This window comes from Muscardinus avellanarius, assembly GCF_963383645.1.
Source record: "Muscardinus avellanarius genome assembly, chromosome: 7".
In the NCBI taxonomy this organism is placed as follows: Eukaryota; Metazoa; Chordata; class Mammalia; order Rodentia; family Gliridae; genus Muscardinus; species Muscardinus avellanarius.
The window spans coordinates 21,556,110-21,579,567 of record NC_137793.1 but is presented as its reverse complement, the minus strand read 5'-3'; the positions used below and the strand labels follow the sequence as shown (position 1 = coordinate 21,579,567).

Below are 23,458 nucleotides of genomic sequence, written 5' to 3'. Positions count from 1 at the left end.
GTAAGAAGAGTAAAGAGAGGACAGAGAAAGAGGGAGAGGGAGAGGGAAGAAGAAACACTGCTCTATTAGATGTGAGGAACTGGGCCTGCTTGTTATGCACATCAGAGGGAAGCCTCTTCAGAGCCTCTCCCAACTGCTGACTTTGAGTTTCTCCACAGCTGGTTCCTAACATCCTTCCATCTAAGACATTTGCTATGCCCAGTTTAGCTATGCTACACACACACACACACACACACACACACACACACACACTCCTTCATGTAACTTTAATACCTCTACCTTGCAAGTAGGGCAGGGCCAGTGGGGGGAAGTTAAGCAAAGCTGAGGTATCAGGAGCTGCCCCCCAAAGTCTGACCCATGCTTCCTTCTTAACTTCTATGCCTATTATTTTGGGGAGATTAGGTAAAAGAGAGAAGAATGCAACACGAGCACACTGCTGAGCCTCCTCACCATCCCAGTCCTTCAGGTACCTTGGATGCAGCCCAACAAGTGTTTATGAACATAACTATATTACCAGTCACTGTACTGAATGAACTCTGGGGCATAGAGACATTAAGTAGAATATGGATGTTTGGAGCTGGTAGTTAAATTCCCACTTCCTGCTTGTTTTAGCTTTCACATCTGCAAAAAGAAGATAATAGCAGCCCCTATAACATAAGGTTGATGTGAAGATTCAAGAAGATAATGACACCCGGATCTCAGCACAGTGCACTTCTTACATGTTAGTAAGCGGTTCATACATGTTAACTAAGAAGCCAGTCCCCCACCTGGAGACTTTCTGCAATGGAAGCATGAGCTCTGCTGATGGGCAGGGCAACTCAGACCCTGGACCTTCTGGGTATAGTTTGCCTTCTGGTCAAAGGAACCTGACCTCATTCATTTTTTCCCATGAGAGATGAGGAAAATGAGACTGAAGGATGCATTTAGCCTCTAAGTTGGAATCTATACCTAGAAAACCAAAGAGCTGAGAACATGGGTGTCCTGGTTCCCAGTTCCATATTCTATCACATCATCAGATAATTACAAACACTGGTAGTACTAGTGATAGTTATTGGTGGTGATGATGACACTCACTCTATCAGCTCTAACAATTTCCAAACTTCTTTATGGCTTTCACTGACTATACTCCAGCTGATATTCACAACAAATCAATAAGATAACCATTTGATATTCTTTCCAGTTGACAGATGAAGCTTTAGATGCTTTTAGAGTTGAAGTGTCCTGGCTAAAGTAGCAGGATTGGGTCTTCATCTAGGCCCCTGCTCTCAACAATTGCCCTGTGTAGTGCCTAGATTGAAAATGGGAAGTGTCTTCTCAAATAATTTTACTTCTTTTAGCTGAAACCATAATTAGATTCTCATTTGCCTTGGGTAATTAGCTTCCCTCTTTGCTCTGGTGTCTGGTTCCACTTGGGCAATTTCTCCAGTCTGGATAGTGTCGTGCTCAGCAAATCCACTTCGGCGGCCCCAGCTAATGAGGGCTCTCAGTGTGGCTAAACTGCAGGGCCTGGTGCCTTCTACAACATTCACACACAGACACACCCCCTGCCATCAAGCTGAGAAAAAATGGCCCTCCCAAATTGGATAATGTCTTTCCAGCTCTTCAACCAAGGACAACATAGCCTGCTTTATGCTGGGTCTACTGCATGAGGAGGGAGTCCAATTCTGTGTGTCTGTGTGTGTGTGTGTGTGTGTGTGTGTGTGTGTGTGTGTTTAGAGGAGAAATAATGAGGAATCAAAAGCCTGGGTACCACTGGGAAAGCTGGGTGAGATTCATGCTCAACAAGTAAAGACATAATGAGTGAAGAGGCTAATCATTTGTTTATTAAAGCAATGAAATTCAGCAAGTGTCCTAACATACAGTGAAATAAACCTAAATGTTCATAAATAAGAAAATGTTGCAACTGGTTATGAACCAGCTATCCAGCAAAGTCCTAACTTTCATAAACAGTATTTTTCCCAACTCCAAGCTAGCATCTCCAGGAACCTGCCACTTGGTGCTTACGGTATGGAGGAACCTCATTACAAGGGAACATGTCAGGTGGGGGTGAACCCCACATTCTCCCTGATGTTTAAAAGACAGATGTCTATGGCACTGGCATTCCAAGGTCTCCACAGAGGCTGCTGGTCAGATAGGACTCACGTCACCTCACTGTCCTTCCATATCCAGCTGACACCTGCCTGGTCCATAAACCTGTCCCAGCATTCCAAAAGCATTATTTCCCCTGAATTGTGGTGACAGTCCTTCTTACAAGTGTAAGAATAACACATTGTACATATAACAACATATAAGAATTTTATCATAAAACAAATTTATGATAATTTACTAAAACACTGGAAAATCTATAAGTTATAAATGTACACTGGAGGCTGCTTCCTGGGTTTATGGGTAGGTTTTGCTCAGCCTATATGTATCATTTGAAAACAAATCAACAGGTTGCACATTAAAAAAAAAAAAAAAAAACTCTCAGGAAACTTCTCCCAAAGAACAAAGACCAGGCAGCCCTGAGCCCACATATGTACAAGACAACAAGCAGCCCACAGGTACTTCTCCACGTCCACACCCTCCCTAGTGCCTCCCCAAGCTGGGCGGGCATTGATCATCCCCACTCTTGTTTCCTTAGGTGGAAAAATGTTTCTCTGTAGACTTGTCTTTGTCAAAGACGAAGAAACAAAATAGTACCAAATGGTATTATGTGTCCGGGGAAAAATAGAAGAGATCACACTTCTCTGTGAAGGGAAGAAAGTCCCCACATGTTAATTAGGCCAGTGGAAAGTGGAAAATCTGTGTTGTGAACACGCAGCTAAGATGAAGGTAGGCTTATCTGCTTGATAAGGTCACTCTGGCCCTGCCCTTTCGCTCATTCACACTGCCTGCCTGGCCCATGTGGGCACAAGTTGGACAAATTTGGGGGTAAATCTCTAGCTCTCTGGGAGCTGAAACTGCTGTTCCAGAGGCCACATGGCTCAGAGCCTGGGAAGATGCGCCTGGAATCAGACCCCAGCTGGGAAGCTGGAGCTGCCTGTGTCGCTGGAGGTGGGACTGTTGGCAGGTTCTCAGACCCCTCACACCTTCTGTGTTCTCACTCATAGAAACAGGGTGGGGATGCTTATGCTTTACAGAGATGCCGTGATAATTAACTAAGAGATAAAGCGTGAAAAGCTTAGCATAGAGCCTGACACAAAAATAACAGATAAATGGTGGCCATATACCTACATAGTACTGTATTTCATATTTTCCTGTTCCCTATAAAGTGGTGCTATATTTTTAGATTTTTTATTATCATTTCAACTGAAATGAGTCAACAACTGGTTTTCAAATCAATCATGCCTTAGTTTTCAGAAATTTCCTTCTATTCTAGGAAGACGTTATAGGGGGAAACAGAAAAATCAAACGGAAACAAATCAACATATAAATCTCATTTTAAAACCTACCTCACTATAACTCAAGCCATCCATACTTATGATTTCACAGTGGAAAAAATATTAGAGTAAATATAAAGATTTGCATAAACTCCTTTATTACGCGTGCTGCCGCTAAAATGAGAATTGTTCTAAAATTGGAAAAGAATACTGTGGAAGGTGGATTGAAAGACTCATGAACAGCCTGATATTTGCAGAAGAGTTAGCTTTAATAGCCATTAACAAAGTGGCCTGGGCCAGGCATGGTGGTACACACTTGTAATCCCAGTACTTGGGAGGCCGAGACAAGAGGAGCTCAGGTTCAAGGCCAGCCTCTGAAACTCAGCAAGACCCTCAATAAGACCCTGTTTTGAAATAAAATTATTATAAAAGACTAGGGATGTCGGTAGGATGTTGAATGTGCCTAGGTAGTCTGGGATTATTTTTCTTCCTCAATTAAATTGTACCTCACAATGCCATTAAAAGCTGCCATTTTAGGTATTTTTGGACATTCAAGAAGAATTTTTTTCTTTGCCTTTATGCCAATATATATACATTTTACCTCAGCCCCCCAAAAAAATTAAAGGCATGTTCAAAAATTTTTCTTGGATTTGTTCTACAGCTTATTATATATATATCTCTGATTCTGGATCTGAAGGTTTCATCTGAGAATGAAATGAGTGATCAGAAGCACAGGGAGGGAGAGGGAGGGAAGAGGAGGGAGGGACCGCCCCTCTCAGATCTCCAGAGCCTGGAAAGGCCATTTTAGAGCTGGATGCGGCTGGGTAACACAGCAGGGCCGATGGGCAAAGTGGCCTCCCTATTTGAAGATCTTTGATGTATCCAAATTCTCTGATGAGAAGAAGAGAGTCCTTAAGTGTCAATGGCACCTTTTGAAGTCATGGAATTGGCTCTGGTGCTTAACTCCTTTAAACTTTTCCAGGATTCAGAGCCTGGTGGTGCTAATGACTGGTGGTGTGAACTGGAAGCCCTCATTTAATTTCCCTTCAGCACAATAACCTTTTGTAAAATTGCCCCATTCCTTTCCCATTAAATGGTGGGAGAGATTCAGAAATATTATCCTTTCGAATCCAGCCTGTTTGTTATTTATTCTTATTTTTATTATTTTTTAATTATTATTATTATGTTTTTTTTGGTGGTCCTGGGGTTCCTGGAAGCCCTTCTACCTCCGGGCTATACTCCCAGACCTATTTTTACATTTTTATTTGGAAACAGGGTCTCCTAAGCCAGAGCGCGCGGCTGGCTTCGAACCTGCGCGATCCTCCTGTCTCTGCCTCCCAAGCGCGGGGATTACAGGCGTGCGCCACCACACCCGGCCTATTTTTTAATTTCGTAAAGCAAGGTCTTACTAAGTTGTTGAGGCTGTTCTCAAACCTGCGATCCTCCTCCCTTAGCCTCCCAAATACTTGGGATTACAGGTATGTGCCACCACTCCCAGCTGTCGATTTGCATTGCTGGTGGAGCTCTTGTTCAGGCTCTTCACTAACAGAGGACACATACGTGACTTGCCAAAGATCACACAAGTGTGCGCAAAATGAGATAATGAGTGTGTAGCCCAGCGCCTGGTACATCCTGAGCACGCAATGGACATGCTGTGATTGTTGGTGATTGTTGCTACTCTGATGCAGGTTTCTGAGCTCCCAGTTCAGTGCTCGCTTTATCAGATATATAAAGAAACTGCTAGAAGCTTGCCCTATGGGCTCCAGTGAGTTCTTGTCATATGGAAAATTATTTCTTTCATAATTGAGAGAGTCTGCACCTACAGAATGTTAGTTATGTGTTGGTTCATAATTCCCAAGATACTCACATCACACCAGAACCTAATTTATTTGGGGATGACTTGGGGAGGAGAAATAGTCCCTTTTCTCTTACCTATCTGACACTTTGGTCCTCAAGCAGCCACAGCCCTGAGAACCTGCACACTCTGGACCAGGGATTGCATCCAGGCAATGGCAATCCTGCCTTTAGCTCTGGGAGAACAATGCCCCAGAAATGCAACGGGACTTCTGCATAGAGAAAGGAGAAATTGCCCGGGGGAGGAGGCTTGGGAAAATGTATGGCCCATGGAAACAACCACAAAAATCAGATTCCCACCGAGACAACACACACAGCATCAACTTAGTACATGGATTAAGAAGTCATCACACATAAAATTATAAAACTCTCAGTAAAAATATAAGTGAATACCTTTTGACTTTGGGATTTTGAAAGAGTTCTTAAACAAGAAGCAGAAAGATTGGGTCATTAAAATGATCAATAAATTTAACTGAATTCAAAGGAAGAGTTTCTGTTCATAAAAATGCACTTTAAAGTGAACAGACACGATATACACTAGGAGAAGGTATGCATACAATCAGCTAACATGAGTGTGAAGAACGTATAAGATATGCTACAAGTTTATAAGAGAAATACAGTTAACCACTAGAACAACGGGAAGATACATGCATAGACATGAGACAGAAGTAAAATACAAGCACAGACGTGCCACCCATGTGAAATGCGTGTGGCAAAGAGACACATGGGAAGATTCTCAGCATCATTGGGGATCAAGGAAATGTACCCCAAGAGAGTGACTACATAGATTAAACCCACTTGTTGGCAAAAATTAAAGAATGGGGTGGCATTCAGTGTTGAATAGAACGTGGACCTATGGAATATCTCCTTAATTGCTAGCAGGAATTTAAATTGGTGCAATCACCTCTAGAAAATAGTTTAACAATATCTCCTAAAACTAAATAGTCAGATTCCCTGTGACAAAGCAAACCTGAGTAATTATATACACAAAAGAGACTCTGACATTTACAAGAGACGTGTATAAGCATCTTTTTATCAGCAGTGCTCACAATAGAAAAAAAATGGATCCAAATGCTTAAAACCCAAATGCTTAAAATTTAAAGCATGAATGAATAAACTATTATTTATTCAAACAATGAAATTTTCCACAGGAATGAAAACAATGAACTCGAGCCATCTATAATATGAGTGAATCTCACTCCAATATTGAGTGAAAACAATAAGTTTGCCAAAGTTACCAATAGTTTAAAAGTCATTTTTATAGAGTTAAAATAACTAAAACATTAGTAATATATAGAGAAAGGCAACAGAATCACATTAACAGGAAATCAGCAGTGATTAACAAAAGATTTGAGAATGTAGTTCTCTTAGGTGGGGAAAGGCAGAGTCACATGTTTTATGTAAGTGATTGGTAATGGTCTAGTTTTTGCTTTGGGTGGTGAGGCATGGATGCTGAATGTACTATTAAAAATAACTAATTGACTATATAAATAAAACCAGCCTTTGTGCAGAACAAGGAATAGACATATTATGAATCAAGGACCATGACTAATCCAGTTGGGTATAACTGAAGTCCTTTCTTTCCCTTTCTTTTTTATTTAAGAAACATGAGCCATTGAGTAATAGTGTTTTAATGCCAAGGTCCTCAGGCCAGTGTGGAAGAGGTGTGTCAGTGGCCTCTAAGCAGACTGTGCACATAAAGACAGAAGGCATATTCCTTACCCTTAAGGAGTGGGCTCCATTGGACAGTCACAAACAGAGCGATGCTGGGACAGAAGGATAATGTCCCCATGCAGGCTCACACTGGGCACTGTGGAGCCCCTTCGCTCTGCCCAGGCTTCCCTCCCTCCTCCCTCTCACCTGTGCTTGCTCTTGAGAGGAGGCACATGCATCAGGATTCCCCGGAAGAGCTGATACTGTGCACATCCCAGGTCTGCACAGACAGAATCTTTGGTATAGGGTCCAGGATTCTACAAACTCTCCCAATGCATCTAAACTTTTAGAGAAAGTGCAAAAGCTCCAAAGAGAACTATTTTCGATAAATTGAAGGGAAAGCCAAATGTGGAGTCTTTCTTCCTTTTCCCATTTGAGTTCTTGGGACAAAGTCGCAGATGCCATTTTGGAAAGGGGAAAGGGCTTGTTTTGAATCCAAAACACTTGTTAAACTTAGAAACATAAGACATCACTAATTAAAACTTTTAGGTTACCATAGTCCAAAGTAAAGTAGAAACTCAAAAATAAGGTTAGACGTAAAACTAAGAAACTTTCTTTCCTTTGCACATGGATAGCGTCTGAGCAGAATTTGCAACTTTATGACAGGTGTCTCCCCAGTACCTTCCCAAGTCCTGGCCTGCAGCAGGGACAGAGTAAATGTCAAATGGTATTAAATAGAAATGCTTGAGCCACCAGGGGGCACTTGCTGCAGACTGGACTCTGGGCTGGGGCCCAAAGGGATGAGTAGGAGTTCTCTGTTGAGTGTGCCTGGCCTGCGGGGGAATGGGAAAGCAGGGTTAATAGAGGAATTCCAGGCACTATGTGCAGAGAACAGAAATGTGCAAGGTGTGTCCAGTACTGGGAGAGGAGAGAGCATGTCCTGACTGACAGGAAGAGGCTGAATATTCCTAAGGTCTCTGTGGCCAAGCCTGACATCAGTAGCCAATCTCAGCAGACCAGCTGTGCTCTGAGAAGTCAACTGCAAGATCCCCTCGGCTTCCACACAGGGCCCCTGAACACACCTCTCAGAGAGCTAGCTGCCAGGCATCGGGGACAGAGGGGCCAGTGGAAAGTGGAAGGCAATGAAATCTCTAGCGAGAATGGTGAAGCCTGCGTGTGCTCACATGGAGAAGGAAGCAATTACAATACTACCGCTTCCATTTTATTCACTATAAGAATAAAGCAGGGTGTAGTGGAAAGCAGGTGGGTGTTGTTATTCATGTCACTTGTATTCAGAACCCAGTTCTAACACTGACTGCTAGAGAGAGGCAGAGACAGCACTCATCAAAGACTTCCTGCCTATATCTATCTTTCTCTTTCTCAGATTCTCGTGCAGCAAGGGTAGAAACATGTGACACATTTTGGCCATGACAGGTGGGCTGTGGTGAACGGCAGATGTCACTCCGAGCTGAGAAAGTGAAATGCTTCCTCTCTCCCTCTTCCCCTGCTGTAGGGAAGCCACGCACCAGCTGGCTGAACTTCAGGAGGGACAACGGGCATAGGAACCTCAATTAGACTTTGCGGCAAAGGCACATCAACATTTGTTAAACCTTTGTTAAATGCATTGAGATTTGGAGGGTGATTTATTACCCCTGCATCACAGAACCCAATGCACCAACACCCCACCCTAAAACACTGTGTGGCCTGTGGTTTCATTGGGATAAATATTACTTAATTTTCTTGGCCTTGGTTCCCCCACCTTTGAGATAGGGTTGGTGATTCCTACATCATCAGGTTCTATGTAGCATCTGATTCACAAATATAAGTCTTTCCTTTAAGATGCTATTGGGTATCATCATTATGCTTGTGCTTGTGGCACCTACTATTAGAGATGTCCTTTAATAAGAAGCTATTATATGTATTAAAAGATGTTTTTTAATAAGAAGCTATTAAAAGATGTCTTTTAATAAGAAGCTATTAATAAGAAGCTATTATATCTCAAGATTTCAGGTACTATTTTGTGTAACTTATCACATCTTTTGTAGTAAAGAAACTGAAGCTCAGAGACATAACTTGTTTAAAAGAACACAGCTAGTAAGTGACCAAACCAGGATCTGAAATGAGGATGCTCTGAATCAAACGTCCCTTCTTCTCCCAATGGTGACATTTCTATTTTCCAGACATAGAACCTCGGACATGGTATGTAAGTTCCCTACACAATGTAATAACTGTTAAGGTCATCAGACTTTTTTTTTTTCAGTTCAATGCTGCAACAGTATGATGATAGAAAAACACTTAGAAAACATAAACCTGGGGGTGGTGGTGCTTGTAATACCAGTACTTGGGAGGCTGAGGTAGGAGAATCATAAGTTGAAGGCCAACCTCAGCAACTTGGCAAGACCCTGTTTCACAATCAAAACATAAAAAGGGCTGGGGTGTAGTTCAGTAGTAGAATGCCCCTGGGTTCAATCCCCAGTGCAAAACAAAACAAAAACAAACAAAAATAAATTAAACTAAAGAAAGATAAGATTAACCTCTCATGGCATTGGAGACAACTACAACATTGCCTCCCCCCCTCCCAAGAGTTGTTGGTCGCCCTGTGAAATGAGGGAGCAGCAGCCCCAGACACTGTGGGCCATGGGCAAGAGGAGGGGAGGAAAAGGGAGGAAGGCCTCTTGAAGGAGAAGCTCAAAAGAGTTCCCAGTGAAAAGACCCACGCAGTGGAAATACACATTGGAAGAGTTTCAGAATCTTCCTTGCTGGTGTTTTCTCTCTCTCTCTCTCTTTCTGTTTGGGAGGTTGAGAAGTGAGCAATGTGGATCCTAAAGCAGTTTACACTGAGCCAGATGGTGCCTCTGATTAGCATCAGACTAAAAGACAACATTACTGAGAGATTAGGTTCTCACGGGGACAAATCCCCTCCACAGGCACAGAAGGTCTGGTTCCTGCAGACTCCCCTCTGAGCCTTCTTGGGAACCTCTACTCATCCTACCTCCCAGCAGCAACACCAGGCAAGCCTGAGCTCATGTTGGAGAGGACAGCAGGCTGGTATCTGGATATTTCTAGGGAAAGCCACTCCATATGGGGGCTGGAGCAGCTGACAGCTCACCCTCACACCCATCAGAACAACCCACATCTGGCCATTGTGTCAGTCCAACAAGACCCAACCTGAGCCCATTCCCATTTCCCAGATGAGGAAATGAAGACTCAAGATCACAAGTGGGAGTGGAGGCTCACTGTCTCCATGAAATAAAACAAACAAAAAATGATGTGAGTCCCAAGAGGTAAGCCATAGAGAGGATGGCTGTCACGTGTCCAAAGCCACATAACTATGTTAAGGCTCTGAGCCACAAATACCTCGCCTGGCCCCAGACTCCTCCCTCAGGGTGCAGGTAACATGGACCCTTTGTAAAAATACTCTAGGGAAATGGAATACAAACAGAAATAAATGTTCAAAGCCAGAATGGGAAGAACTTACAGATCAAGGCCCTTTTATTCATTAAGTCCTATTTTTCAGACCCTGAGGAGAAACATGTGGCTTCTGGGGAAACAAGGAGTCTTGGCTTAGGGTTAGGAGCAACTACAAAGCACGAAGAGACCATTTTGTGTGTGTGTGTGTGTGTGTGCAGTGCTGGGGATGGAAATCAAGGGGCATTCTACCTCTGAGCTACAGCCCCAGACCTATTTTTTTTTTTTATTCTTTATTTTGAAACAGGGTCTCACTAAGTAGTAGCTGAGGCTATCTGTGAACCATGATCCTCCTTTCTCAGCCTCCCAAATGCTAGGATTACAAGCATGGGCCACCACATCTGGCTTGGAAGAGACCTCTTTATTGCAAGGAATCAAAGGGTCCAGCAAGAAGCTGGAATACTGCAGGGGAAGAGGAGGCAAACCAAACACCACACTGAAAGTAACATGCACTACTTTGTATAAGGTAGTAGGCGAAGCCTGACTCTGCACTACACTCTTAAAAATGCCTCCTGCATTTTTGTTAGGCCACGTACGACCTTCTAAGACAGATGCAATGACTAGTATTCCAATTTTACAGATAAGCTTACTGAGGATCAGAGAGGTTAAAAAAAAGAAAGTCACCCATAGTCACACTACCAATATGGGGCTGATCTAGGAATTAAGCTTAAATCTAGATTAACCAAGAATTAAGTCCTTTAGCCAGTAACCTTTTCCCTCCTTCCCTATAGGGTCCTTTTGGAAATGAGCCAATAAGGTAGCTTGCCAAAATCTCAGAGACTGCTTATAAGCCTTCTGGCTCTTCTGTCTGATGTCATTACAAATGCTCAAGGTTGTGAGTACAAGCTAATGTCACAGACAATACTGCAAGTGCTTTGCACATCTGGCAGATCCTGGCCCTGAGGCACAGGACATACAGGGAGAATGATGGGGGAATTCTGTAACAGCTGGAGCTTGGCCAGAAAACTCCAGCTCACCTCAGTTCCAGGTACAAGGATACACACGCCCGCAAGAGCAAGGGACACCAGCAAGTGCCCAGGAATTCAGATTTCATGCATTTGGAACTTGAGGACTTTGGAAAAGGGTGTGAGTTAAAACCTCCCTCTGGAATTCTTTTGGTAAAGAGGTTAGCAAATAAGGAGTAGGAGAGGCTTCACCTGTGAGCAGTGTATAACCGTCCATTGCTTGCAACGTAAGCTCAGGACGCATCAAGTAACTTTCCTTAGCATCCTCTTGTCAGTGGGTCTGCAAGGTGCTCACCTTGGTCTCTGGATATAGTTGAAAGTAAGAATTTTGCATTTCCTTTGTAACTGTGTCCAACAGTATGGCTGGCCTCTGTCAGTTAATGTTCATCGGAAGTTTTTTTACTGACTCTAAAAGTCAGCCACACAGCAGGAGTGGTAAGCAGCAGCTGTCCAGCCTGCCCTGATTTGGCTAACCCTCAGGGGCCTCCTCCCGGCCCAGTAGATGTAGCTGGGATGGATTCCACATGGTGGGAATTGACCCCACCTGCCCAGCCAGGACCTGCTCATTCCCCATCTGGGCTAGATGCTAAGCCAGGCCCCTGACAAAGACAAAGAACAATGAAAGACAGCCAAGTGGTCCCCGCTCTGCTGCCTTTCCACCACGCTATGTGGCAAGAGTTGTCCTTGTTATGTCCCTAGGATGGGACTCAATTTGTCTCCACAGTGACACCAACTGAAATCCTAGGAAGTGTTGCAGGGACAAGAAGGGGCAGGCAATTCCAAACCTTCAGAGTGGGGCCAGTTCCATTGGATGTGGAAGTCAGAAGTTTAGAAACTTTACTCACTTTAATAAGCCACAGGGGACAGAATGGGGCAGGAAGTGGGTAAAGGCTAATTGGGTAATGTTTACATGTATGTCTCCACCATCTTGTGCCCCATTAAGACGTATGACTACAGAGCTCCAATAAAAATTTAAAAAAAGAAAACATGATGTATTGATGGATATAATAAACTGTCTGATACTGTAAATAAAATAAAAAGCCACAGTGATCAAATGACTGCAACTAGACCTGCTGGAACCAGTCACCCCTCACTTTGCACAAACCGTCTGATACAAACCAGCCACATATGTGTTGGATTAAACACACATCTCTCTAAATGGTCCAGAAACCGCACACATGAATGGTAGATTAACAATAATACTTTTCTTCCCCATGTCCCTCTCCTACCCTTAACTCTGGGGACAGGATTCAGGCAGCTATTTTGGATGCACCATGTTACCCAGGGATTGGGGGAAAAAAAATCCTCCTTACAGTGAAGTGGCTCCTGAATATTTCTGTGATTACCTAGCAATTTGCATAAGTATTCAGGCTTCACTCCCTGAATAAATTCCAGTTGGGTGATGGCTGATCCTCCAAATTTTCAAATCTCTTGCTTCTTGCAGTTTGCTTCTTATTATTGACATCAGCGTGACGACAGAGAGATTTAAAATTGGAAAGGGTTCAAATGGTGCTCACCCCAAAGTCTTTCTTCTTTTCACTCTCATGGGACAGATTAAGGAAAGGCAGAGCTTCCGAATAGGTCATGTGCTTACAGGGAGCACAACCCGCAATGTACTTTTGCATGGTTCAAGAATGCAACAGAGGATAGATGTGAACTCCTCAGTCCCACCTGGCCACATCTGAAGGAGCTCTGGACATGTATTTCACCAACTTAAAAAACAGGGAATTCCCAGTCTCTCGGCAGCCGGGTACTTATCAAGAGGACTCGGTTACCGGTGGCTCTGGAAGCGGGAACAAATTCTAGAAGCTGGAAATTCTGGCTGCCTCTGGAGAAGGGACTGGAGCGGCCATGCACAGAATCTAAAGGGACCCTATTCATGTGGCACCCTTTCATAGTTTTGCATTTTGATCCTTGTAGATGCATTACTTATTGAGGAATAAATTATATTTTTTCTAAAAACAAATAAAAAAAAAACCAATAATTCTGTTCCATCAGAGTCTTTGAAATGAGTCCTAAGGATCCACATTTTAATAAGCTCTCCAGTTTATTCTTACACACTCAAAACTTTGAGAGCTTCTCAGTTAAAGGTTGGATCTATTAAAAGGAACTTCGCCCACTTCCCTTCAAGTTAAAGACAGCAGTAACAAACCATACGGGGAGGGGAGAACTTGCTTATACCACAGTGACCAAAGGCATATGACTCCAAACGTCCTACCTCATTAAACTCTCTGTCTCTCAAAAAAAAAAAAAAAGTAAAATAAACAATGCAAACTAATCTGTCTTAAAAATCAGTGTAAGTTCTGGTGGCTAAGCTGTCAGCCACTTTCTACTTTTTACAATGATGTGGACCGAAGGAGCCTGACAGGTTGCCTTCTCCTGCCAGGTTCCCAAAGAGAGCTTGGGGGGATGCTCTGCACTCACCAGGCTTTTTAAAGAGGTTGCTCTGGACGATCTCATTCATAGACTGCACTTTCTGCTTCTGCAGCTTCACTGGAGGGATGCAGGTGTAGAACTCATAGAGGAGTTGGCTGAGCACAGAAAACACGAGAATCAGAAGAGCAAGTTAGACCTTACCCCAACTCCCAGCACAGGCAGACCATCCTTGGACTGTGAGCTCTGTGGGGCAGAAATAACAACAGGCTTGCTCCCCTCTCACTCCCCCAGTTCCTGGCAGAGCATGGGGTATATCGCAAGCATTCAGTAAATATATGTAAGCTGCTGCTGGTATTGAATATTAATAGCATTAAAGAAATGTGAAAATAGCATCAAGACCCCAGTGCTTCCTGGGTCCCAGACACACACTTTCTGCATTGATTAATACTTCGCCTTTCAAATCTCATAGTTAAGAGATGGATAGAATATTTATCTCAACTTTACAAATGGGAAAACTAAAGCTAAGAAAGGTTAACTAACTTTTCCAAAACCAAGGTTGGGAAACGTTAACACAACTATCCCAACACTAGGCAGCTGGGGAGTCAAAGAAACAAGAGTTTAAAGCCAAGTGCTGACTTCATTACCATATCATTTTATTCACAAATGCTTTATGCTTGGTAATAATTTATGATAAGTCTTAAGATCAGAAAAGGTCCTTAACTATAAAACCATTAAAAAAAAAAATTGTGGAGGCTGAGTGTGATGGCACACACCTGTAATCCCAGTACTTGGGAGGTTGAGACAGGAGGATTGCATGATCAAGGCCAGCCTTGGAAATTTAGTGAGACCCTCAGGAACTTAGGGAAACCCTGTTTCAAAATTAAAATAAAAAGGTATGGGGGTGTGGCTCAGACATATAATGTCCCTGGGTTTAATCTGAGTGCCACCGTGGCCAAAAAAAAATTGTGGATTAGAACCAGTATAGGCCATTGAAAAGGAGATAGCTCTTTCCAATTGAGTGAAGATAAAAATATTTCAAAACAAATTTTTGGTTCTTGACCCACTATGTTCAGTCATTCTTCTGTGTACTTATTAAGCAACTACTTAGTGTGAAACAGGCAGTGTGCAGAGAAACTGGAGCATGATAGGAACAGATGTGCTCCCAGGGAGCATGGAACTCGCCTTCCAATGAAGGTCTACACATAATGCAGAAGCAGACAAACCAGTTCTACATGGTATGTGCAAAAAAGAAAATGAACAGGCAGCACAAAGATAATGGGGCTGGGAGAGAAACTTTACTTATTTACAATATGCAGATATAGATTTTCCTAAAAGATAACCGGTAGCCTGAGTCCTGGAGGATGAGAAAGAACCAGCAAACTCTTATATAAACAGAGAAAAGGACATGTGTGAAAAAATGGGGCTATCTCATTAGACACTGGAGTGTTGTCAAATAATCGCACTCAGATAACGTCTGTTTCAATAAATGTGCCACAGTCGTGTAAATGTGAACCCTGGAAGGGCACATAGGAACTCCACATACCATCTTTCCAGCTCTTGTTTAAGTCTGAACACATTAAACTATAAAAAGCATTTAAAAATCTTCTACCATATTATGTTGGAACGTAACTAAATTTAAGAAAAAAACAAGAGTGTATATGGACTCTAATGGCCCTATTTCGACAGCATAATCACATTGAGATGTGTTCAGCTACAAGATGAATGGGAATAAGAAGCAGAAAGCAAAATGGACCCGTCTCCATTTTCTCTCTCAGTGCTCTTAGGGTATTCGCAGTTTGCAACTATTTGGATCCATTTAGGGTACAAGGCAAAGACTAGAACCGCAAACAACTTTCAAGCCCAGGTCAAATAGAGACCTTTGCCCAAACATCAATTTCTAAACCTTTATATTCTGCATCCTCAAAGAGGGATGCTTATTATATAGTCAGTTTTCACCAAAGCCTGGCACAACGAATTCAAAAGGTAAACATCTCATACTGGAGCCCCTGAAGGAGGCTCCTTCCACGTGCAATCCCTGTCCCTGAACTGAATGCCCATCTGGAACTCCCCATAAGAGCCCTCCTTTCCCTTTGAATCCCTGGCTTGACAGCAGAGCCATGGGCAGTACATCATAAGCGCTCACCTGAGTAACTTTGCATCAAAGACCGTTTCCACATCGTGGAGGACAGATGGGATATATTTCAAAGCCGCCACCTAGGTGGAACATGAAATAAACATTAGTGATGCCCACATCCAACAGCACTGGGCTGGCAAGGAGGACATTTTGCAACACAACACAGAGGAATAACCCTGCATCCTGGATGCTGCTATAAGGATATGAGACTGTGGGCAGACTGAAACATAAAGGTATGCTTCCTTGGGAACAAAAGAGAAGTCACTACTGTCTTTAAGAAGGCAGCAATGTATAGTAGTGATCAGACTTTGAAGGGATATAGATCTGTGGTCAAATCCGGTTTGCATACCTTCTTAGCCAGGTGACTTTGGATCTAAGCCTTGACGTTTCTGATGCCTCAGTGTACATAGTTATAGAGAAGGTGGTATCTACTTTGCAAGCTTAATGAGAGTACAAAGAATGAACATGAGGAATCCAGCAGAAAACAATCCAACATATTTTGGGTAGTTAATAAATGGTAACTTTTATATTATTATTAGATGAGGATGTGCTTGAATTGTCTTGCTGGTGGCAAAGCAGGCTTGGACTGAGTTATTTGTATTTTCTCTCTGATGACATCCTTAGTGAGCAGAAAGCAGTGACCCTATGAACAACAGAAACATGTTTGGTCCACTAGCTGAGCTTTGAAGGCTGAGAATTGTGGTGGATTATCTCTTTCCTCTCTTCAAGCAAACAGATGCATCCAGAGGTATGAACCACACCCACCTCCTGCACAGCAATACCATTCACTAATCAACAAGGCAGACTACAATTCCAGCCAAAAACCTGTAAGTCACATGGATAGAAAAAATGTCTAAGAATCAAACACAAGTATGCATTTTTAATTCTTTTTATTTGTCTATGTTCTATGTATTCAGTTATCAATGTGTATCATGAGTTAGCACTGAAACAAAAATAAAAATCAGTGAGAATTACTTTCATAAAGAAAATCTTACTCCCAGTCATACACAAATAAGTTTCCTACTTAAATAATGTCTATGACTATTCTGAGAATTTACAACAGTGCAGACGCCCTGCTGAACACTGAATATATTATCTTCTTAATTACAACCCTGCAAGGCAAATATTACTTCCATAGATAAGAAGCCTCAGTCACATTAAAATTCAATAACTAACCCAAGGTCACAAGTTGGTAAGTGGAGAGCCAAGACTCAACTTCAGGCAGGCTGCTCTGCGAGCCACTCCTTGGACCCCTAACCTGTAGGACAACGTTACTCAAATGTCAACTTTTTCTCTATGCCTAGTCTTTCTTTTCTTGTGGTTTATGATTCCTAAATGTTAGTAATATATGTTTGATGAAACACACACACACACACACACACACACACACACACACCACATAAGATAAGGTGTTAGGGTAAAAATTGTCCCTGAAATTCCACATCTTCATCTCAGACCCAGTTTGTCCCCCAGTAAAGAACCAGTCTTAGCATTGTGGTGAGTTTCCTTCTAGATGACCTTGAATGTGTGTATGTGTGCACTTGTAGGCATATAAATATACAGTTCTTTAACTTGCATTTCACCACTTACCACATACCACTGGGCTCCTGGCATGCCACTCATGGCATCCAATCTCTTCCTTTCTAAGCACCACTCAGTAATTCCTGAACGAGTATACTATTCCTCCTCCTTCGAGCCATCCCCTGATGATGGTCTCCATGCTATTTCAGTTTTTAGTAATTATATAACAAGTGGCAAGGTGATATTTAACCCATTTATATTTGCATACCTATAAGGATCCCTGTAGTAAGGATTGCTCAAAGAGGAATTAGCTATTCAAAATGTATATAGATAAATTTTAGTAGATCTTGTCAAATTACCTTAAAAGAATAACTGATTTTTAACTGTCATTTTCATATAACCTTGTTAATATTAGATATATAATCTTTTTAATTTTTGTCTATCTGATGAACAATTATCATTGGTAATTTGCAACTCTGTGGATAGCAGGGTAGTTGAGCACCTTATTAGACCTAGTGAATATCCATATTTTCTAAATTGCTATTCATATCCATTTTCCATTTTTCTTTTGGGCTTTTCTTTTTTACTGATTTACAGAATCCTCTATGCATCATTAACATTAATTTCTTTGCAATTACACATTTTTGCACGATTTGTTTCTTGCTTTTCTGTTTGTTGCTTCTCTTTTAGCTTTATCATATCTTCCATTGCACAGAAAGATTTTAATTTGCATGTTGTCAAATTTGTCAGACTTTTTTTAGAGTTATTGGATTTTATGTCTAGAGATCTATTCTTTATGTCTTTAAATTGAGACGATAAAAGAAAATGAGCTGGTGATTCTAAAACAATATTCTATTGGCCACTCTTGGCTCATAAGATGGTATTAGGTATTCTGTAGGGAAAAGGGGAGTTACAATCAAATAATTTAGGGAAACATTCGTTTAGGAAAACAAAGACTGGTGAGGTTTTCATTTTTTTAACTGCAGACCTTTTCAGGATTTAATATGCTGTGATGCATTATGACACTCCTCCTGGCAGTAAGGGCAGACAGTAAATTCCAACACAGTTGGTCACGGACGATCTTTATTAGGAGTCACCAAGTACATGTAGCAAAATCAGTTGCTTCAGAACTCAGCAAATCAGAGACAGGTGTGATATGGGATGAGTGCAGGCCAGTTGGATGTGATGAAGTACATGGAGCCCACACTAGTTCTAAAGAATGAGTCATTCTTGTTCAATTATTTAAACACTGTGTTGGTGAAATCAAACACATCTGCAGGTTGCACTTCTCCCAATCTCTGAAGTCTCAGAGACCCACATACTGAGGCACATGATTTGAGAAGGGCTGGTCCAAGCATTCTTAGCAAACTCTTTTTTCAACCACTCCTAGGCTAATGAACAAAGAGGCCACAGGGACTTGGGTGTGAATGCCAGCTTTCCACCTGGCCCCTGCATGCCACTTAGACCCAGTTGTTCACCCCGGAACCTCCATTTTATCGTGGAGGGTAAAGGAGGATGATGTAAATAAAGTGCATCATACTCCTATTGTAAAGCCTGCAACATACTAGGTCTCCAAGGCCAGTCTCCCCAATCTTGCCACATCACATCTCCCTAGCAATTCCTCTCATTCTACAGCACCTGGACAAAGTATAATGTGACTTATTATGATTAAGATTAAAATGAAGGAACAAAGACAGAAACAAACCCCCCAGCAAGCTGGGGAAAGCCAGAACTTCGGTACCTGGCTGCAGACTGCTGACTTTCAAGAGCTATGTCTCCCCCAAGGATGTGATATGATGCTGCAAGTATGACTTTCACCACATAAACTCTTGCACTTTTACAGGCTAGGTATTAGGAAGGGGTGGGACAGATCAGCAGAAGGAGCCAGTCTTCCAGCTTCCCACTCTGAGAATAAAGTCAAACACACTGAGTGGCTGTCACCTATGACTCAGAGGGTGTCATCAATGCAACAGGAGAACATTAAATGTCACTCTGATACAGGAGGCTTACAGGAACGTGGCAGGCTTGTGGTTCTCTTTTCAGGTGGGGGCAGCCTATTTCTAACTCAGGATTTTGGTAAGACTATGTTTGCAGCCTGCAGTGGCCACAGGGCTCCTGTCCATGATCTTCTCCTGACACAACCTGAGCAGGTAACAGTAGATGCTACCAGCAAGCATTCTCACAAAGGAGCAGCTCAGCATAGAGCTTCCTGGAGACCTCTGTTTGTTGCACATTTCTGAGGCCTGGGAACCAGAAACAGATTTATTTTCTAGAACTGTTAGTCTCCTGAGAACTGTGCAGCTTTACTGTTGATATCACTGTTATTATTACTACTGCTGTACATAAAATAATATTGTACTATAATTGCTTTCCTTCCATAATATATATTCCTATACTGCATTTAATATTTAAAGCACATACATATACAGATACACATATGCACAGATGTGAGATACATATATATATGTATATATATATCAGGATTATTAATCAGTTTTAATAAATTATTAATCAGTTTTAAAACCATTATTGGAAACTTTATATGTGCCAAACACCTTGCACATGTATGATCTCACTTATTCCTTAAGACTACTTTGTGAGTAGATAGTGCCATCTCATTTGACCAAGGAGGAGATGATAGCACAGAGAGAATTTGCCAGAAGCTGTGCAACTGGTAAGGATCACAGCAAGGATGTGCACCCAATTCCCCAGCTGGTTCTTAGCCAGCAGGCTCTACTCTGCACCACTGGCCCTGGTACCCTGGAAAGGCATCCCATTTTGGCAATTGGGAAGTTTAAATCATGAATAGAAGGCTGATTTGGGGATTTGGGGAGAGAAGTGAATGAAGAGTGCCCCTTTGTCATTTTTGAAAAGATAGACAGTTTTCCTAACATCCTTTAAGCCAAGGACCTTCCTCATCAATATATATATATATATATATATGGGGTTGAAAAAATGGCCACCAGAAAAATATTTGCTAGATCAAAAGTTAGGTAGTCATTATACACTAAGATAATTTATCCTGGATTAATTATCAACCCAGGACTCTTCTGTTGAAGGCATAGCATAGCCCTCAAGAAGACAGCAAACCCAGCAATGATGATTTGACTGTCCCAGAGAGAAGTAAAAGAAGCCATCATGCTTTGCATATGGAATGTTCCCAGTGGCTCATGGTTGAATGTTTGGTACCCAACTGTCAGTACTGCTGGGAGATGGTGAAGACTTCAGGAGACAAGGCCTATTGAAGGAGGTAGGTCACTGAAGGGCATGCCCTTGAAGAGGGTTATCTTGTTCCTGGCCCACCTACTCACCCTGCCTTCTCTCTTTAGATAGATAAACACATTTATGTATCTCTATCTACATATCTATCATGTATATCTATCTCATATGTACAAACACAAACACACATACACATGACTACTGTTGGCACCAACAGACACAGACTTTTTTCTAAAAAGAACATTTCTTGAGATGTTACAGTAAGGCTATACATCTTCCTCGTTCAAGAGCCACATATTCAAATCAGACACACTTTCTACCTTACCATTTTTTTTGTGTGGCACTGGGGGTGGCACCCAGGGGCTTTTCTACCTCTAGGCTATACTCCCAGACCTATTTTATACTTTATTTGGAAACAGGGTCTCACTACGTTGCTGAGAGCCTCACAAAGTAGCTGAGGCTGGCTTTGAACCTGCAAGAACCTGCAAGAGCCTCCCAAGCACTGGGATTACAAGCGTGCGCTACCATGCCCAGCTACCTTATCTGTTTGTAGTCCTTTTACTTTAGCCAAAAGATAGATGGTCAAGGCCCATGGAAACAGGCCACACAGCGCTGCAGTATTCACCACAACATGGCCACAAGCGGATACTTCCTTAGAGATGCTACATTTCCCCCGGGGAGGTAAATGCCTTGCTCTCCCAGGTTCCCTCCTCACTGACAGTCATTAGATGTGAGTCCAGGCTGTATGTGACCAGATTTTGGTTCCCAATCACTACTGAACAATAGAGGAGCTTCATTAAAAGTCGTGTAGGTTTTGTTTTCTTTCATGGAATGAGAAAAAAAGAGTCACCAACAGGTTCTGGAGTCTGTCCTCCACACTTTCTATAACTCAATACTATACTGGCCCATAAGGCTCTGCAGGAGGAAGCCGAATTCAGTGTTTAAAACATCTGCCTGGAGAGACAGGCTGCCTGACCTCAAGTCCTGTATAGTCTTCGGAAAGCTAACTATGCTCCATTTCCTTCCTCAGGAAAATGAACAGAATAGTCACCTAACCTTATAGTGTTGGCTGTGAATATTGCATGAAAAATGTGAGCTGTCAGGGTCCCTACACTTTGCACTGGGGCAAATTTTTATTCTACCTGCCACTGAGCCCATCATTCCCAAAAGTTACCTCTACATATGGAGGATATGGTTGAGAAGGGGGCAAGATTAAAGAATGACTTAAAAGTTTGTTGGGCAACTCTAGTTTATGCTGTTGAGTTTTATTTCTTCTACCCCTGGTAGCTCAGCATACAGCCTGTGGGTCACTTCTTCACTTCTCATTCTGAGACGCTTTTCTCCCCTTAGTTTAGACCTTTGAATAGTTCCGACCAATTAACAGAGAAAAAGAGGGGAAAAGAAGTATTTTAAATCAGCTTGTCTTCATAGGGACAAATCTCTGCCACTCTTTACTGTTGATATTTCATCCTCCTGAGCTTTTGCCAGAAGCTTTGGGGCTTTAATGAACCCACTCTATTTTCTGGTGATGACTAAGAAAATAAATTCCTGACTTACACAGCCTCAATTCAAATCCAAGATCTGCTACTGTTTTAGCGGTGGCTAAGTTACTCAACCCTTCTAAGCCTGCTTTTCATCATCTGAAAAGCAGAGATAAGAGTATTTGCCTTATAAGGATGTTGTTATAAAGATCAAATGAGCTAGCAACATATGTAAAGCTTTTAGCTCAATAGCTTGACATGTAATAAATGATAAAACACAAAACAGAACAGAACAAAACACAAGAACAACAAAATGGTGAAAGCTAGTATTCATCCTTTCATTCATTCATCTGATGAGTATTTAAGCAGTTACGGAGTGCCAGCTGCTTTTCCAGACACTGGGGATATGAAAATGGAAGCCCTACCCTCCCGGACACTCCAGTGACTATTAGCATGAGTGGCAATCAGAGTGGCCGAAAAAGCATCTGTCTTTTTACTGAATTCCACCGGAACCATCAAATTGGAGAACTATGAAACATCATGGACATCAAGGAGATTGGGGCAAACCAATATGCATATTACCCTACCCTGTACTCAGCTTTGAGCATTTAAGCTACATCCTGCTCATAACTGGCTGCTGTGGGCCCTCTGGACCTGCCCTCAGTTTTATCAACAATACTCACAGGGCTGGCATACACAGGTACTGCTGACCATGTGTCCCCTCGTGAAAATGCATGGAAACTACTGGCCTACGGCATTTCTGTGCCACGGAGAAGGACATTGGCTTTGAAGTCAAGAGACATGGGTGGATTCAAATTCCATCTCCATCACCATGGATAGGTATAACTTGGGATGAATTCTTTAACTTTATGAGCCTCTTGTGGACACTGTATACAGTGGCTCCTTTCAGATCTCCAGCAGAACTTAAAAGACTGTAAAGAGCCCAGATCCATGCCTGGGGTATGGTACGTAACCCATCAACAGAAGGTGTTTTTATTTTTCTTTCTACTCTTTTTGAATGCCTGGGTTTCAATTCTCCATGGTTTTGACAGAGCTGCTGCCATGCCAACTGAGAACAATAAGAGAAACCACAGAAAGCACTTCACAAAAGCCAGAAGAGCCTTAGAAATGGGAAATAATTTGTTTGAGTCCCAGAACTCACTAAAGAGGCAAAGCGGAGATTTGAACTAGATCTGTTCCTCTGGCAACAAAAGCAGACAGGAATAAGGGTTTCCCACCTTAGGCCGCTACCCATGGGAAGTACTCAGTACTCAGTACTCAGTTTGCAACCGGAGTGTCAATTCTGGGCATCCTCACTCTACGCTTCTGCTCACTACCTGTGGCAGGCAGGACTGATACGCCGCGGCACCCTCTCCCACTAACTCTGTGCAGCTCAGGATCAAACCTCCTGTCACTCTGTGTCAT

The 23,458-nt window shown here is 42.3% G+C and overlaps 1 protein-coding gene across 1 annotated transcript in view; it reads right to left on the bottom strand.

The window, feature by feature from the left end:
- Positions 1–23,458, bottom strand: part of DOCK2 (dedicator of cytokinesis 2) — a gene marked incomplete at both ends in the record, with an annotated part of 443,452 nt that overhangs the window by 304,688 nt on the left and 115,306 nt on the right. The window contains 2 exons of the mRNA XM_080699131.1: positions 13,727–13,833; positions 15,822–15,892. Coding sequence (XP_080555257.1) covers positions 13,727–13,833; positions 15,822–15,892 — 178 coding nt within the window. The remainder of the gene's footprint in view (positions 1–13,726; positions 13,834–15,821; positions 15,893–23,458) is intronic.